General features: G+C 38.3%; 2 protein-coding genes across 2 annotated transcripts; both read left to right on the top strand.

Moving 5' to 3' along the window:
* The first annotated feature begins 8,371 nt into the window (after positions 1–8,371).
* On the top strand, positions 8,372–9,892 carry LOC146729629 (uncharacterized). The gene has a single exon (XM_085495028.1). The coding sequence runs from the start codon at positions 8,372–8,374 to the stop codon at positions 9,890–9,892; it is 1,521 nt and encodes a 506-aa protein (XP_085351154.1).
* Positions 9,893–14,291: 4,399 nt separating this feature from the next.
* LOC146729628 (uncharacterized protein F54H12.2-like) lies at positions 14,292–15,620 on the top strand. Its single transcript, XM_085495027.1, has one exon. It carries the CDS (start codon positions 14,292–14,294, stop codon positions 15,618–15,620), a length of 1,329 nt encoding a protein of 442 aa, XP_085351153.1.
* Positions 15,621–18,358: the final 2,738 nt, after the last annotated feature.

Genomic DNA, 18,358 nt, shown 5'->3' with positions numbered 1-18,358 from the left:
TAGTTTTATAGCGATCAATGAATAATTAACATACATGCTTATGGCGATAACTTCGCCCTTCAACCTCATACAGCGAGAGCATTTTATTTCCATAACTATATGTGAGGAACATGTATTGTATGTATTGAACCCTGTTCACCTCTACTAATTTGTGTATTAGACTATGCCAGTCTGAACCTTTTTAAAAAGGATCTTTTCCGAGATTAATACTTCTTTGGACATACAAGTTTCAGGACAAACGGAGAATCGTAATGTAATGTTAATTAAATAATAACTTTTAAATAATAATATTTGTAAGCAATTAATTTCCAATGATATAAGCTCCAACATATGGAAGTGTTTTTATACACTTTTCAAAACTACCAAAACTACGATGAATATAATTATATATGAAATTCAAAATGTAGAAGAAAATGGGCTTCCTTGCAAGAAATGTCTATAAATGTTCTAATTGTAATTTTACAAGACTTGTATGCTAGATTCACAATATATTTACTTCAATACAAATCAAATATTTGTATATTCAAGACGTGAAAGAGAGAAATCGTTAAGTTGAGATCAATGTACGACTTTCTAGAGCTTTAATTAAAAATGTTCTTATTGTATGTATTTCCCAAGGTCTTTGTGGAACTACTAGAATTATTTAATCCTCAGACAATAGCGTTTTTAATCATGGTAATAGCTTTCAGTCATGAAATAATTATTTCACATGCCATTCAATCACATCGGAGTTAAAAAAAACGAGTTAAAATTGATCTGTAATTCAGTTATTTTCTAAAAATTACTAACCATTAGAACCATTAGAAAAATAAACATCATCTAAAAGCGTTGATCTAGGCAAGTCGACAGTGTATGTGCTGTTGTATTGTTTTTCTATTTTCGTTTTTGTCTATTCCGATAAAATACTATTTGAGCAGACTTTATTGAGAACACTAAATCATAAATAAATTGTAAATTGTGGCGACACGCTGCTCTCAAAACAACACTGCAGAATGTATGCGTGAAGTCACAAACCTCACAATTGTAAAAGCAGACAATCTGAAATAGACGTGTCAGTAGTTAAAGTTACATTATGGGGACGACCATGAGGGCGCTGTTCATAGTTGGAAGTGATGATGAACAGCGCCCTCATGGTCGTCCCCATAATGTATCTGAGGTGGGGATGCGATGACGTCATACGGGGTGGGATGACGTCACAATGGGAGGCTGTGCATAGCTTAGCATAAATAATGACGTCACAATGGGAATTCGTGCATAAATTAGCATAAATGAGGACCAATGCCGTAAAGGGGATCATTTGAATGAGGATGACGTCACAATGGGATATTTTAATACATTTGCATAAATTACCATCAATTTTTTTTTGTAATTATTTTGTTTAATTATTTTTAATTATTTTTAATTGTTTTTTAATTGGACAGGCGTGGACGAAAGATTTTTCATGAGGATGACGTCACAATGGGATATTGTGAATACATTTGCATACATAAAATTGATGTGAATACGAGGTCGTGTCGAGGTCATCGTGAATACATTTGCATAAATTACCATCATTTTTTTAATTATTTTTTAATTATTTTTAATTATTTTTAATTATTTTTTAATTGGACAGGCGTGGACGAAAGATTTTTCAGAATGTTTCGTAGATGGCGCTCACACACACGCACACACACACACACGCTAATAAATACACATCATTTTGAAAACTAACAGAGTTTATTACACAAAGAAGGGAAATCTACTAATGAGTAAATAATCAAAAAGAATGGATTAAAAACTGAGTAATTGAAATTGAGTATATAGAAAGTATACAATTTGTTTTTGTTTTGTTTTGTTTCTTGTTTGAGTAAATAAACAAAAAGAATGGATTAAAAACAGTAATATAAGAAATATTCGATTATAATAAAAACAAGAGAAAAACGAAAAACATCGAAAAGTCAATACACACTTTTTTCTAATCAGAATCGCTCATCTGTGATAAAAAGAAAAAAAATAATATGAAATCGATTTTTGTTTTGTTTTGTTTCTTGTTTGAGTAAATAAACAAAAAGAATGGATTAAAAACAGTAATATAAGAAATATTCGATTATAATAAAAACAAGAGAAAAACGAAAAACATCGAAAAGTCAATACACACTTTTTTCTAATCAGAATCGCTCATCTGTGATAAAAAGAAAAAAAATAATATGAAATCGATATATATACATGTGAAATTTCAAAAGCATAAGTCATCTAGTAAAACTGCGTGGGAAAAAATATTTGTCATAAATAGGGAGGTTGAGTCCGGTTACGTTTTCGATATATCTGTTCACATAAAGGTCATTCAAATGTCTATCACGCATAAAAGAGTCGGCTACGGAGTTCACAGGTTTCCCCTCGTCATCTGCGCAACAAATAGGGTTAGGGATCAGTAGAAAACTCACCGAGTGTCTTTCACTGTACTACGGAGAATGATTGACATTCTTATTCTATATATGTTGTTGTATAATGTCAAGGAGTTGGGAATCCATTTCACGAGTTGATAGCGTAATTTCACAGGAATCTAAACACAGTTCAGGGTTAGATTTATACCTTTGAAACAGAATACGTGTATAACGCTTGGAAAATTTTCCAACCAAATCTGGGTAAATGCGTTGAAATGCGTCATAACACATGGAAATTTTACCAATATCAATCTCAGATAAAGCTTGGTCAATAAAAAACCGGATTTCATCGATCCGGCTATTTTTATCGACAAATCCATAGGATAGACACCAATGTTGACGTTGTGACGGGTGGTCTATTTCACATCCGAGACAATTAGTTTGGATGATGCAACGTACGTGTCTACAAATGAATTCAGCGATGAGTTTTTTGGAAACAAGTTTATCCAGTGGTTTCCTCAGACTGCTGGCTGTGAAAAAACAAAACAAAAAACAAACTGTAAATGACTATTTCTCTGATTTACCATTTCAGGCATATTCAGTGGGTTTTAAATTCACGGTTTTATCGTTTTAATACATAAAATGTTCTATGCATTAGAAGTCGGGAAATGAGCAACGAATATTTGGATTTTTAAATGAAAACTAACATACCTGATAGCCCGGTTGATTTGAGGGATAATATCATTCAATATTCTGAACTGGTTCGCCCGTAAGGATACACCACGTTTTGTTGGGTGACCATTATAGTGCTCGCGAATGTGAACATAAGTTTGTCCGCGAAAAGTATTCACTGTGACAAACAATTGCTTGACTGGGCAAAGCAAATATGTAAAAATGTCTGTCTCACCTCTTGGTGGAGCTGGTGACGGACGCATTGTGCCACTTATAGCTAGTGCATTCGTGACTTTGCGTCGTTTAATACGGCGAGTTGAATTTTCAGAAACATCGGGCTGTGCTGTAACTGGAGTGGACATTCCAGGAGTGGACATTCCTGCATTCGTGACTTTGCGTCGATTAATACGGCGAGTTGAATTTTCAGAAACATCGGGCTGTGCTGTAACTGGAGTGGACATTCCAGGAGTGGACATTCCAGGAGTCGCGTCCTGTAGGAGACTGCCTGAGAATTCATTGAGGTAGGTGCTGAGCTGGTTCGAAGCCATGTTGCGAGTACGCTCGTCAGTGATAAAATGATTCCCAATACTATCGCCGCGTGTTAAAAAAAATTCCCTTTCTGTTACCCCGGATGTTTACATCATGTCAGCATTTTTCCCAACCAAGTCAAATATATTTATAGATTCATCACACACTCACACACATGTTTATGGTAAAATAAACAGGTTTCTTCCGTTCAAAACAATTCATGAATCCAGGGGGGAAATCAAAGTCGAGTTCGCTATAGTGTTGAGCGATGAATGTCAGACCTATGTCGTCATAATCCATTTTTATCACACAAACCACGGTTACTAGTTTGTAACTGTGCACAAACTGACCACACAGACACAAAGATGTTTATAGTAAAATAAACAAATTCACATCTGTTCCTGAATCCAGGGGGTGGGGGTTTATGAATGTCTGTTATCTAGGGCATTTCAGGGTGTCAGATCTGATATCAAAACACAAATCGTTGGAGTGTATTATCCCAGTGACTTCATAGCTTAGCCAGTATTTTTAATCGAGCCACACTCGTTACACGGAATGAAATGGCGTCCACAGATAATATAAGGTAGGGAATTCATTGTTTACTTTTTGTTTTCATGTTGTAAACACTACCTAATAATTCGGGATATGTGAAAAACTGTCAGTTGAAACCAGGGGAAAGCTTCTACCATGAGTCTTTACGTCTTTAAAGAATACTTATCTTTTTATGCTATGAGAGACATTGTTATAAATTGGCACAGAAAATAGAAAGTCTGAGTAGGTAGAAAATGTATAATTAATGAAGACTTGTTTACTAAAAACGAAAACTACAATATTTTCAAATGATGTCATACCGCGGTCATTCGCAAAGAATGCCTTGACACAGCGAATCAAGACTTGCTTGGACTCATTCATCGAGCATACCCCTCAGCTTTAAAACAATGATTATGTGCGGTATTTTCCCAATTAGTTAGGGTGTCTTTTCACTAGACTTGACCTTTTATTTTGTCATGAAGGTCAACATAATGTATAGCGTTACCCGCCAACATGTTTGAACATAGCAACGTTATTTTCCAACCTTAGCTCGTTCAAAATCTTTTGTTTTTAATCGGAGCATGAATGCACGCCCTCTATATCTGAGTAAGTTTTTTTTTTGAACTGACCACAAAGTTGTAGCTGATTCAAAACTCTTGTCATTTTCAGACAAACAGAAGAAAGCGACAATTCAGATGAAGGGTGATTTATTTATTTATTTATTTATTTATTTATTTATTTATTTATTTCAAATTTTACCTGAGGAAAAAAATAAAACAGGATAAAACATGTTTTTTAACTTTTTGAATTTACTGGGAAAGCAATTCACAGCTTAAAACTTTGTCAGACCTAGAACATGAATATGGTTTTATAAGCAGGTGTGTATTCGATATTATATAAATAACTCGTTCGATATGCGTGTGAAGATTTAGTAAACAATATGAATAATAACAATAATATAACTCTTATTTTTTCAGTGAAGACGACGCATCTGAGAAATCACCTACGAAAGATAGTGTTTCGTAAGTTCTTTCTTTATTTCTTTCTTTCTTTCTTTCTTTCTTTCTTTATTTATTTATTTATTTATTTATTTATTTATTTATTTATTTATTTATTTATTTATTTATTTATTTATTTATTTATTTATTTATTTATTTATTTATTTATTTATTTATTTATTTATTTATTTATTTATTTATTTATTTATTTATTTATTTATTTATTTATTTATTTATTTATTTATTTATTTATTTATTTATTTATTTATTTATTTATTTATTTATTTATTTATTTATTTATTTATTTATTTATTTATTTATTTATTTATTTATTTATTTATTTATTTATTTATTTATTTATTTATTTATTTATTTATTTATTTATTTATTTATTTATTTATTTATTTATTTATTTATTTATTTATTTATTTATTTATTTATTTATTTATTTATTTATTTATTTATTTATTTATTTATTTATTTATTTATTTATTTATTTATTTATTTATTTATTTATTTATTTATTTATTTATTTATTTATTTATTTATTTATTTATTTATTTATACATACATAGTTCATGGTCTCCAGCCAGCAGTATAGATACTCCAGATTTCAATCAGAAGTTGAAATGTCTTATTAAATCTGGTTCCTGCTCCCATGTAACGTAAGTATACAAAAAAACAAAAACAAAAAAACAAAAAACATGTGAGGTAAGTTGAAATTTGTTTTTTCGTCTTTAATCTTTGTTGTTGTTGTTGTTGTTGTTTTTATAGTTCTACAAGTACTGGATTTGCAACACCCAAGTCCGCTAAGAAAAATTTGTACTCTATATATGGAGAAACGAACACGCCTTCCCACCCTCCGAGTCCAATAGGGCCTGTTAACCATCCATCTACCTCGGGTTATCAACGTGGGGGTCGTAAAGACCATGTAAGGTATGTTTATTTATTTATTTATTTGTTTATTTATATATTTGTTTGTTTGTTTGTTTATTTGATTATTTATTCATATATTTGTGTATTTATTTATTTAATTTGAAATTTTAATACTGACACAGATGATAGTGACGAGAATATCACCGACAAGATTAATTTCAATCTTGTCAGTAAGAGAAAACGTTTTGTCAAAAAGTTTAAGGTGAGTGGAACGGACTGGGTCGTAAAAGTTTCGCATCCAAATGCCAATACGTTTGATGAAGTGCATAGCGTATTACACGCTACTTTTCATCAACTGCTCGAGCTGGTCACCTCTGACCTTGACGGACGTGACCAAATTCGCATTTCCATAAACGTACCCAACTTGAACAACGAAATTTGGTTACCATTTATACCGGTTGAGGACATGAATGTTGACAAGGTGATGTCAAAAGTGGAGAGGATTCTACAATCTTACCAAGATATATCCCTTGAGGAAAACATCACCATCAGGACAGTATCTGTTGAAATGCCTCTTGGTGCCGGCAAAACACGTGGGAGGAAGCGACAGTTTGATACAAAGATCGCAGACAGGTTGAGAAATTCCAAATCTGTCATTGAAATCGTTTCCGATGACCAGATGTGTTGCGCCAGAGCGATCGTGGTCGCCATGGCACACGCCACACACAAAAGAGGAAAATCCACCATCGGTGTGGGATTCTATAAAGAGGAAAAAAACGGCAAACTACTCTATGCAAACCGTCCGAGCTAGAGAACTTTTACGGAAGGCCAGAGTCGAACAGGGACCATGTGGCATCGAGGAGATTAAAAATTCCAGAGCGTGTTACCCGATTTCAGAATACACGTATTGTCGCACGATCATTTTGACTCCATCATCTTTGTGGGCGATGCCGCAGAAGATTCCAAAGACATATATCTGTTTCTGAAAGATAAACACTACAACGTCATCACAAAAATGACTGGTTTTCTGGGAAAGGGCTACTATTGCACTAGGTGTGACAAGTCTTATTCCAACCGTTACGATCACGTGTGTCCGACGGGATGTTTGAGTTGTGGAAATCAACTGGACTGCATGGTTACACGATGGCAAAAATGCGGAAATTGTCACAGATTTTTCAAGAATGAAGAATGTTTCGAAAGGCATCAAAAGTCAGTTAATGGGAAAAAAACTCTTTGCCAGTCAGTTCAACGTTGCGAAAAATGTCACAAACTCCTCAAATATCGTGAAGGGTCTCACAAATGTAACGAAGTTTACTGCAAAACCTGCAAGTCTTTTCAGACATACGACCACCTGTGTTACATTCAACCACTCACCGATAGAAAAAAGAACCAAGAATCTGACGATTCGATGGAAGAATTTGAGGAGGATAACTCTGACAGCCATGGTAACTACGTCTTTTACGATTTTGAATGCACGACCGACGAACATTGCACTCATATTCCAGATCTGTGCGTAGCGCGAATTCCACCGAATACGGAGAAAGTGTTCAATGGTTCACGTACCTTGGAAGATTTCTGCGAGTGGGCATTAGAAAAAGAGCATAATGGGATGATTTTCATCGTGCATAATTCAAAGGGGTATGATGGAATTATGATTCTGAAATACTGTCACGATCACAAGATACTACCCGAAGTCATCATGAATGGTTCGAAAGTCATGCAACTATACATCCGTCGTGCAGATATCAAATTCATTGATAGCTTGAATTTCCTGCCCATGGCTCTATCTAAACTTCCTAAGACCTTCGGCATAGACGAGTTACACAAGGGTTTTTTTCCTCACCTGTTTCCGAGATCCACTGGAGACAATTACAGAGGACCGATACCCGGGGCTCGTTATTTTGACCCAGATGGTATGAAGGAGGTGGCTAGAAAGACATTCTACACATGGTACAATGGAGAAGTAGAAAAGAATTCCGTTTATGATTTACGTAAAGAACTGCTCAAGTACTGTCGGAGCGACGTGCGCATACTCGAGGAGTGTTGTTTGGCATTTAGATCGATGATGATGGATCTCACCAAAGTTGACCCCTTCAGCCGTTGCATCACGATCGCTTCCGTGTGCAACGTCATATTTCGAAAGCATTTCCTGACTCCTGACACAATCGGGGTTGTGCCTGAGAAAGGGTACCTCAGCGCCCAGAATCAATCTGCAGATGCTATAAGATGGATGGAATACGAGGCACACGTCAATAACACGCATATTCAACATGTTCGTAATTCCAGAAGGGAGATTATGATGCTTCTACCGAAACCTTGTATGAGTACTACGGTTGTTACTTCCACGGTTGTCCAAAGTGTTTTCCCAGAAGGAATGAGACGAATCGCAAGAATGAACTCAGTATGACATCCCTCTATGAAAGACTACTGGCGAGGGAAGAGTGGTTGAAATCGAAAGGATACTCGCTAGTCACCATGTGGGAATGCGATTTCAAAAACCTGATGAAGAACAATCACAAAGTCGAGAGGTTTGTCGGAAGCTTAGATATCTCAAATCCTATCAGAGGTAGGGAGGCTTTTCTCGGGGGTCGTACCAACGCCCTGAGTCTGTATTACGAGGTCAAGGAAGGCGAAAAGATAGAATATGTTGATTTTTGCAGCCTCTACCCGTACATCAATAAGACCTCGCGATATCCAGTTGGCCACCCGACAGTCGTAACTAAAGACTTTATCGCCAAACCCACAGACTATTTCGGTATTATCAAGTGCGACGTTTTACCTCCGAGGAGATTGTATATACCAGTTCTACCTTTCAGGGTGAACAACAAACTGATGTTCCCACTCTGTTCCAAATGCGCGGAAACCATGAATCAAGACGAATGTCACCATGGTGTCAATGAACGTCAGCTGACGGGTGTTTGGTGCACTCCGGAATTGGAAAAGGCTGAAGAAGTAGGGTATCGCATCACCAAGGTATACGAAGTTTGGCATTATGATGAGTCGGCAACATACAACCCTGAAACTGGAGAAGGAGGGCTGTTCACCGATTACATCAACATGTTTCTGAAAATTAAACAAGAGTCTTCCGGTTTTCCAGAGTGGTGTCGCACCGAGGAAGACCGAACCATGTACATCCAAAGGTACCGCGAAAGAGAAGGTATCGTCTTGGACAGAAGCAAGATAACCACCAATCCAGGTCTCAGAGCTCTCGCCAAGCTAAATCTCAACTCGTTCTGGGGAAAGCTGGGACAGAGATCAAACTTTGGACAGAGCACGTATGTAGAAACGCCCGCCAAACTGTTGGAAATGTTGATGGATAATACAAAGGACGTCACAGATCTTTCTTTTGTCTCTGACGAAATGGTTCTTGTCCAGCACTGCGATAAAGAAGACAACATTACTGAAGCACCCAATACGAACGTTGTACTGGCTGCCATGACGACAAGCTATGCCCGACTTAAACTCTACAGTGTTCTGGAGAAATTAGGTAGTAGAGTCTTGTACTTTGACACAGATTCCATCATTTACATCCAACGAGCTGGAGAATGGGATCCACCGACAGGTGATTATCTCGGAGATTTGACGAGAGAAATAACTCCGACGGATAATTACATCACACATTTCGTATCGGGAGGACCGAAGAATTACGCGTACCGACTACACAAACCGGACAAAAGTGGGAACCAAACGGTGTGTAAAGTGAGAGGGTTCACCCTCAATTACAGAAATCAACTGGAAATTAATTTTGACTCCATGAATCGACTTGTTCGGAGAACAAGCGGTCCTCTACACGTCAAAGACCCTCAAAAAATAACGCGCAAGGGAGATAGAATATTCAATAGAGAAGAAGTTAAAACGTACAGTTTAGTGTATGACAAACAGGTGATACAAGATGATTACTGTACTCTCCCATACGGCTTCTAAAAACAAAAAATATATAAATAGAAGCTAGATCGTCGGTTACCCATCATTCATCCATTTGAACCTTGAACAATCACATTGGCATGGGCTCTACCAAATCGGACTTGGTTCTATCACTCGTCTATTCTGGCTTATGTACACTACCTTATTTTGTTTTAAACTGGATGTTGAAAAAGTACATTGAAGAACGTAAAAGGAGACGCGATAACCAGCGAGGTCCTATGATATCGTCATGGATGCAAGATTGAAACACCCATTTACCTCTCTCGTGTGTGGTCCCACGCAGTCTGGGAAGACGTTTTTAGTCAAACTGATATTAGAACAATGTGACAGCGTCATATCTCCACCACCAGATGTTATCTATTGGTGCTACGGCGAGTTTCAGCCAGCCTATTTGGAAATGATGAAGACAGTGCCTCAAATTCGCTTTATCGAAGGGATACCTCCAGATATTGGTAGAATAATCGACCCGGCTAAAAGAAACTTGTTGGTGATAGATGATCTGATGACAGAAACGGGTAACGATAAACAAATCGCCCAGTTCTTCACGAAGGGATCTCACCATCGAAATTTATCCGTGATACTGATTTTGCAAAATCTCTTTCATCAGGGCAGACAATCGAGAACCATCAGTCTCAACACGCACTACATTTTCCTGTTTAAAAATCCAAGGGACGCATCACAAGTCAACGTTCTGGCAAAGCAAATGTACCCCGGAAACATTAAGTTTCTTCAGGAGGCATTCACCGATGCCACCCAAGAACCTCACGGTTACCTCCTCGTGGATCTGATGCCAGACACCCCTGAGGAAATACGCATTCGAACGAACATACTTTCATCTCAAGTACCGATAGTGTATGTGAGAAAGGTATAAAAAAAGACAGTCTTTCATCGTCAGTCATTTCACCATGTCATCCCGCATGCGAAAGAACGCTGATTTTCTCTCTGTATTGCACAAGGCCAACTCGAAACAACAAAAGGGGATAATTGATGGAGCCTCTAGTGACTTGATACAGTGTCTGTGTGAATGCTCGCTCAATGTGTTGAAAGGGAACGTCCAGCTATCACCTAATCAGAAAAGAAAATTGGCGTTGTACGTGAAACATCTCCGAGCACTGTCCAATAAGAAAACTCCAGTCAAGAAAAAGAAAAAAATTCTGGTTCAGAAAGGAGGTTTCCTGGCCGCCTTGATTGCTCCCTTAATTTCGAGCATACTCCCTCCCCTACTAGGTCTTAAATAGATGGAATCCGTGAAGAAGATGGCTTTAGTCCCTGCTGAGCTATTATCTACCATCCAAAGCCAGAATGCTCAAATGACGAGACCTGTGGTGAAATCATTGACTTCGCTGGATAGAGACATGAACGACATAACGCAAATGGAAGAGTTGCCTGAAGATGAAAAAGTCAAACTGTACCAACAGGTTCTACGCAAGTACTTGTTGTTGCGGGAGAAGAAAAACGAACCGATTCCAATCTCCGTTACGCAGCAATTACCCAACACTGATGCTGTAGCCGATCAGGAATCTCAACCCGACAAAGATGGTGTGCCAGATCAAATTACATCCGAAGTCTTACAAAGTGTTCCCAAGAGCATGCAGAGAAAAGCGAAGCTTCTACTACAGAAAGTTAAACAGAACCAACGGGTCGACTGGGGTGAAAATGGTGAATTAATCATTGATGGACAATCCGTGCCAGGCACGCACATCATCGATTTAGTCAATGATTTCTTGCGTAAAAGGAAGAATTTCACCCCCACAGGTTGGAGAGAATTTGCCGAAGTTATGAAAATGTCAAATGTACCTCAAGACCTTGTTGGCAATACAGATCGGTGGTCTTACATGCATACCAACACACTCAAGGGGAGAGTTCCGAAGAGACGTGGACCCCATGTGGTTTCCACTCCCATTCATCCTCGACACACGTGGGTGACGTATTAAATAGAACCTCGTCGCAACCGCTAGATCTCACTTTGGTTCAGTCGGTCGTGATGGATCCACGCTGTCCTGCTTTGCTTTCGTTTATCGAACGTATCCACTGCCTCTGCGCGTGTGAAATAACCACACCCGTAAACAATGACGAAGAAGATGGACACCGTCCTAGACGAACTGTTTTACGATGTCCAAAGTCCTGGAAGTTACGGGGGTTTGAATTCCCTTTATGCTGCCGTAAAAAAAACAAAGAGAGGAAAAAAGATAACCAAGTCGGACGTGAAGAAGTGGTTGAGTAAACAGGATACATATACTCTGCACAAACCTTCTAGACGGTCCTTTAAAAGAAGGAGGGTGGTGGTTTTCCAAGTGGACGAGCAGTGGGAGGCTGATCTATGCGATCTCTCCTCGATATCCAGATACAACAGTGGATACAAGTTCTTATTGACGTGTATCGATGTTTTTTCAAAATATGCTTTCGTCGTACCTCTGAAAGACAAGAGAGGGGCGAGTTTGGTCGAGGCATTTCGGAAAATACTCGGGAAGGGGCGTCGCCCTGACGTTTTGCACACGGACAGAGGAACTGAATTCACCAACAGACTTTTTCAGAACTACCTCAAGAGCGAAGACATTAAGTTCTTTACTACAGGCAATGAGACTAAAGCCAGCATTGTGGAGAGATACAACAGAACCATCAAGGGAAAAATGTTCAGATATTTCACGAAGAACAACACGTTGACTTATCTACCTGTATTAGACGACATGGTACGTTCTTACAACAATACCCATCACAGAAGTATAAATACCAAACCCTCACTCGTTACCTACGCGAACCAGAAAAAGGTCAGAGACATATTGTACGGTGATCTAAACACAGAGAAAAATGGGTTGAAGAAGAGGAAGATTTATAAACTCGGTGACAGAGTCAGAATCAGTAAAACCAAACACGTTTTCAAAAAAGGTTACTTACCCAATTGGACCGAAGAGGTATTCACGATTGTTGGACGTCTCAACACACAACCACCTGTTTACAAAATTTCAGATTACAACGGCGAAATGTTGGAAGGTACTTTCTACGAAGAAGAACTTCAGAAAATAGTAAAAGACGACGATGCATTGTACATTGTGGAGAATGTGCTGCGCAAGAGAAAACGTAAAGGTCACGTGGAATATTTCGTTAAGTGGCGTGGGTATGATGATTCGTTTAATTCTTGGATCAGGGACTTGCAACGTTTATAAATACCATTCACACACACGATGACCTGATTCATTTCAAAAGATCATCATGTCTGGAAAGGATTTCTTTTTGACGCTCCCTAGTAATGCCTCGCTCGATGTGTTCCCGAACAACACATTGACAAAATACACTGTCAAACTACCGAGAACGCTTTCGCTAGATGGCGATTGGGAAGTAGCATTGGCCGACATCCACTACCCAAATTCGTGGTACAACGTCGTACATGACGAAAATAGGATCTTTTACGATGCCTCACCCAATATGAGAGATCACGGAGAACTGAAATTGAATCCGGGCTACTACAACTCGATCGAAATGATTTTAGATGCGATTCGAGAAAAAGGTCTACCAGATGAAATACTGATGACATATAATTCGAGGTCAAGGAGAGTGACCGTGGCGGTTGAAGAAGGAGCTCGTGTAATCTTGATGGGTGGATTGGCTGAACTGTTAGGATTTCCCTCAAATACAACAATTACAAACGAAAGACGCACTAGTCCCTACCTTGCCGACATTAGAAGTTTGTATTCCCTCTACGTGTATTGCAATATAGTTGAACACCAAATGGTCGGTGATGTTTCCGTACCTCTCTTGAGAATAGTCAATGTTGAAGGAACCCATGGAGATAGCGTCATTCTCACTAACAACAAACTTTACTTTCTCCTGTTTCGAACGTCAACATTCAAGACTGTGGAGATATAAGGTCTGATACGGGGAGAAGGTGCCATATCAACGCGGACGAGTGATCGTGACGCTGAGTTTTCGCAAAGCTCGTCCTTCGCTAGTGTGAAGAAAAAATGAACAGACATCGACCTTACACTCCTCACGTGGGGGTTTATAGAAATTACTACATGAATCAGATTGGACGAGGATCTGTATTTTCTGGCACGAGACTGCAACGCGGATATGGAATCGGAAGTATGTTTTCTGGATTGGCGAGATCGGCCGCACCTCTGTTAACACAAGGTCTGAAAGCAGTGGCAAAACCAGCGCTCGATGCCGGTTTGGGTATTCTAGGTGATGTTGTACAAGGGAAAAACTTTAAAAAAGCGGCTTCGAGTAGAGCAAAGACTGCGGGTCGTCAAATTACTTCTTCGGTATTGAGCAATTTATTTGGAAGACCCTCTCAAACGGGGCGAGGACGCACCATCAAAAGAAAGAAGACAACAACGAGACGTGTCATTTCTTCCAAGGCTAAGAAGAGGAGAAGATCTCCGGATATATTCGACTGAACATCATGGCTTTTGTACACGAACACTCCTGTGAATGCGCAAAGACGGAACTCGATCTCTTTACTATTCCTCCGACACAGACAAGTATCGAAAAAGGAAGTTACGAAGAGGTAAACCCACTCACGAATATAGCCGATGGTCCGATCGAATTTGTAATACCTTCGGCCGGAAGTGACTACATCGATATTGGTTCTACGCTTTTGCACATCAAGGCTAAAATCACGAATGCAAATGGAAGTAATTTGGCTGCGGACGCCACTGTAGGGCCTGCAAACTTGTGGTTGCATTCCCTCTTCAATCAAATCGACGTGTACCTAAATGGAAAGCAGATTTCGGATGCATCTCCCACCTATTCTTACAGAGCCATGATCGAAACGCTATTGAATTATGGAGGCGATGCCAAATCAACGCAGATTGGTGCTGCGATATTTGAGAAGGACACCGCTGGAAAAATGAATGTTGCAAACCCAAGGGCTGATGATGGTGACGCTAACATGGGACTCAAACGTCGATACGCATATACATCACTCAGTAAGACGGTCGACATGATCGGACGAATACACGGGGACATATTTTTTCAACCAAAGTATTTACTCAATGGGGTGGAAGTTAGACTGAAATTACATCGAAGTAAAAATCAGTTCTGCTTGATCAGTTCAACCGAAAATCCAGCATTCAAAGTAGTCATCACCGATGCTACCCTCCTAGTGAGAAAAGTCAAGTTGAGCCCCAGCGTACAACTGGGACACGTTGAAGCGTTGAAACAGGGTACTGCAAAATACCCCATCGATCGATGCGTTATGAAAATCGCTTCCATCCCGGCTGGTACAATGTCATTAAACAAAGATTTGATCTTCCTCGGTCAGCTGCCCAAAAGGATCATCCTGTGTCTGGTTTCTAATACGTCTTTCAATGGATCCTACGAAACCAATCCATTCAACTTCCAGAATTACGGTATCACTTCACTCGTTCTCAACGTTAGAGGCGAGCAAGTTCCCGCAAAGCCATTGAAGACAGACTTCACGGCAGCTGGTGGTAGAAGTTGCATCATGGCTTATTACACTCTATTTACCGGTACAAATAAAATGGGTCAAGACCAAGGCAACGGCATCACTCGAGACGAATATCCCGAAGGGTACACAATCTTCGCATTTGACCTCACTCCCGACGAATCGGCCAGCGATTATCACCTCAATTTGATACAAGAAGGAAAGATTGGTCTTGAGATTCAGTTCAGACAAGCATTGACTGAGACTGTGTCCGTTTTGATTTATGCTGAATACGATAACGTTATCGAGATTGACAGAGACAGAAACGTATTGACTGATTTCTAGCTGCGATGGACACGAATCAACTGAATCGTATTCTGTCGACTAATCCGTACACTAGAAACGTGTTCTTTGGCGTTTATGCTAGAGATCAACTGCCTAAGGCTAAAGTGTTGGAGTATCCCGCAGCGTTCGTATCAAACACCGATGATAGTAGCGGAGGTGGGACACATTGGGTGGCTTTTTATCTGAAGGATCCCTACCGTGGAGAATATTTTGACTCGTATGGTAGTCAACCCTACTACGTGGAATTTAAGAGATTTCTCGATAAAAACGTTTGTACATGGGTCTACAATCATCAAATACTACAAGCTCCGTTCTCTACAGTGTGTGGTCAATACGTCCTGTATTACTTGCTGCGCAGATGTCGAGGGGAACCTATGAAGTCCGTAGCCGACTCTTTTACGCGTGATAGACATTTGAATGACCTTTATGTGAACAGATATATCGAAAACGTGACCGGACTCAACCTCCCTATTTATGACAAATATTTTTTCCCACGCAGTTTTACTAGATGACTTATGCTTTTGAAATTTCACATGTATATATATATATATATATATATATATATATATATATATATATATATATATATATATATATATATATATCGATTTCATATTATTTCTCTTTTTTTTCTTTTTATCACAGATGAGCGATTCTGATTAGAAAAAAGTGTGTATTGACTTTTCGGTGTTACTCGTGTTTTCTTGTTTTTATCATAATCGAATACTTATCCGCATTTGAAAATGTATACTTTCTATATACTCAAAATGTCATTTTTATTCTTATATTACTCAGTTTTTTAATCCATTCTTTTTGTTTATTTACTCAAACAAGAAACAAAACAAAACAAAAACAAATTGTATACTTTCTATATACTCAAAATGTCATTTTTTGTTCTTATATTACTCAGTTTTTAATCCATTCTTTTTGATTATTTACTTAAACAAAAAAAAACAAAAAAACAAAAACAAAACAAAAACAAAATGTATACTTTCTATATACTCAATTTCAATTACTCAGTTTTTAATCCATTCTTTTTGATTATTTACTCATTAGTAGATTTCCCTTCTTTGTGTAATAAACTCTGTTAGTTTTCAAAATGATGTGTATTTATTAGCGTGTGTGTGTGTGTGCGTGTGTGTGAGCGACATCTACGAAACATTCTGAAAAATCTTTCGTCCACGCCTGTCCAATTAAAAAATAATTAAAAATAATTAAAAATAATTAAAAAATAATTAAAAAAATGATGGTAATTTATGCAAATGTATTCACGATGACCTCGACACGACCTCGTATTCACATCAATTTTATGTATGCAAATGTATTCACAATATCCCATTGTGACGTCATCCTCATGAAAAATCTTTCGTCCACGCCTGTCCAATTAAAAAACAATTAAAAATAATTAAAAATAATTAAACAAAATAATTACAAAAAAAATTGATGGTAATTTATGCAAATGTATTAAAATATCCCATTGTGACGTCATCCTCATTCAAATGATCCCCTTTACGGCATTGGTCCTCATTTATGCTAATTTATGCACGAATTCCCATTGTGACGTCATTATTTATGCTAAGCTATGCACAGCCTCCCATTGTGACGTCATCCCACCCCGTATGACGTCATCGCATCCCCACCTCAGATACATTATGGGGACGACCATGAGGGCGCTGTTCATCATCACTTCCAACTATGAACAGCGCCCTCATGGTCGTCCCTATAATGTAACTTTAACTACTCGTGTCACTTGTGTGAATCGGATTCTATGTTACAAATTATGTTGCGGCTTCGGTAGGAAACATCACTTTTTTACGTCTACACTTCTAACTTTCAATCAATCAGAGAACTTTCCTAACAGAAAATTTGTTAAAGGTAGATCAGGTTATTAATATATCAGGTACAGGTTATTAGGTACCCGGTATATCAGTGGAAATATTGTTGTAATACACTTGTCTATGTGTGTACTAAGTGTAACATTTCTAGCGATAGATTTGTTTGATCAGCCTGACATTCCTTACCAATTTTGGATACAACCCAGTGACGAATAATACCCCTTTAGAATTTGGTGCCGGGATGACCAAGATTTTTACACAATTTTCGGTTTCACAATCTCCGTGATGACATACCTGTGAAGGAAATACGCAACCAAAATTGGCAACAAACAGCAGACAACAGCTTGTTAAAAGACAACAAAGTCAAGCTAGATCCTACAACAGAAACGTTAGACTTAGACCTACCTCCAACAAGGGAGATTCTGTTAGAGTTAAGATCAACCCTGACAGCAAGGATTGGATACATGCAGTAGTCGAGGACAAATACACAACCCCACGTACCTACACTGTCGCGCCTAATAGAGGACAAATCGTTCGTCGCAACACACAAATGATGAACAAGACGTCTGAGAACGTCATCATCAATCCGCCATATCTAGTCATTGATCAGCAGCCCGTTGATCCTGCATCAAAGCCACACGACCAACAACCTACAAGTAAACTAGTTGAGGATCACCCAAATCCTGTGGTACAGCAGCTCTACATTCCTCCAGACCACCTGTATGGCACAATGACTATGTTATGACTACAACCTAGTAAGAAGCTCAACTGGAAAGGGGGTGTGATGGTTTGCCTAGGGACATTATCATTTCGATATAATAACATCATTCAATATACGGACACTACCCCGTAATCTATCATAGCGCCCTCTCGAGTTTTATATTATTGTACGTAGTTTATATT

Source organism: Saccoglossus kowalevskii, chromosome 21, assembly GCF_978046115.1.
Source record: "Saccoglossus kowalevskii chromosome 21, keSacKowa6.1, whole genome shotgun sequence".
Taxonomy (NCBI): Eukaryota; Metazoa; Hemichordata; class Enteropneusta; family Harrimaniidae; genus Saccoglossus; species Saccoglossus kowalevskii.
Note: the sequence above shows the minus strand (reverse complement) of the source record. Positions and strands in the feature narration are given on the sequence as shown.

What these genes read in the sequence shown, in the direction of transcription:
- LOC146729629 (XM_085495028.1), top strand. Translation starts at nt 8,372, where the DNA reads ATGACATCCCTCTATGAAAGACTACTGGCGAGGGAAGAGTGGTTGAAA.
- LOC146729628 (XM_085495027.1), top strand. Translation starts at nt 14,292, where the DNA reads ATGGCTTTTGTACACGAACACTCCTGTGAATGCGCAAAGACGGAACTC.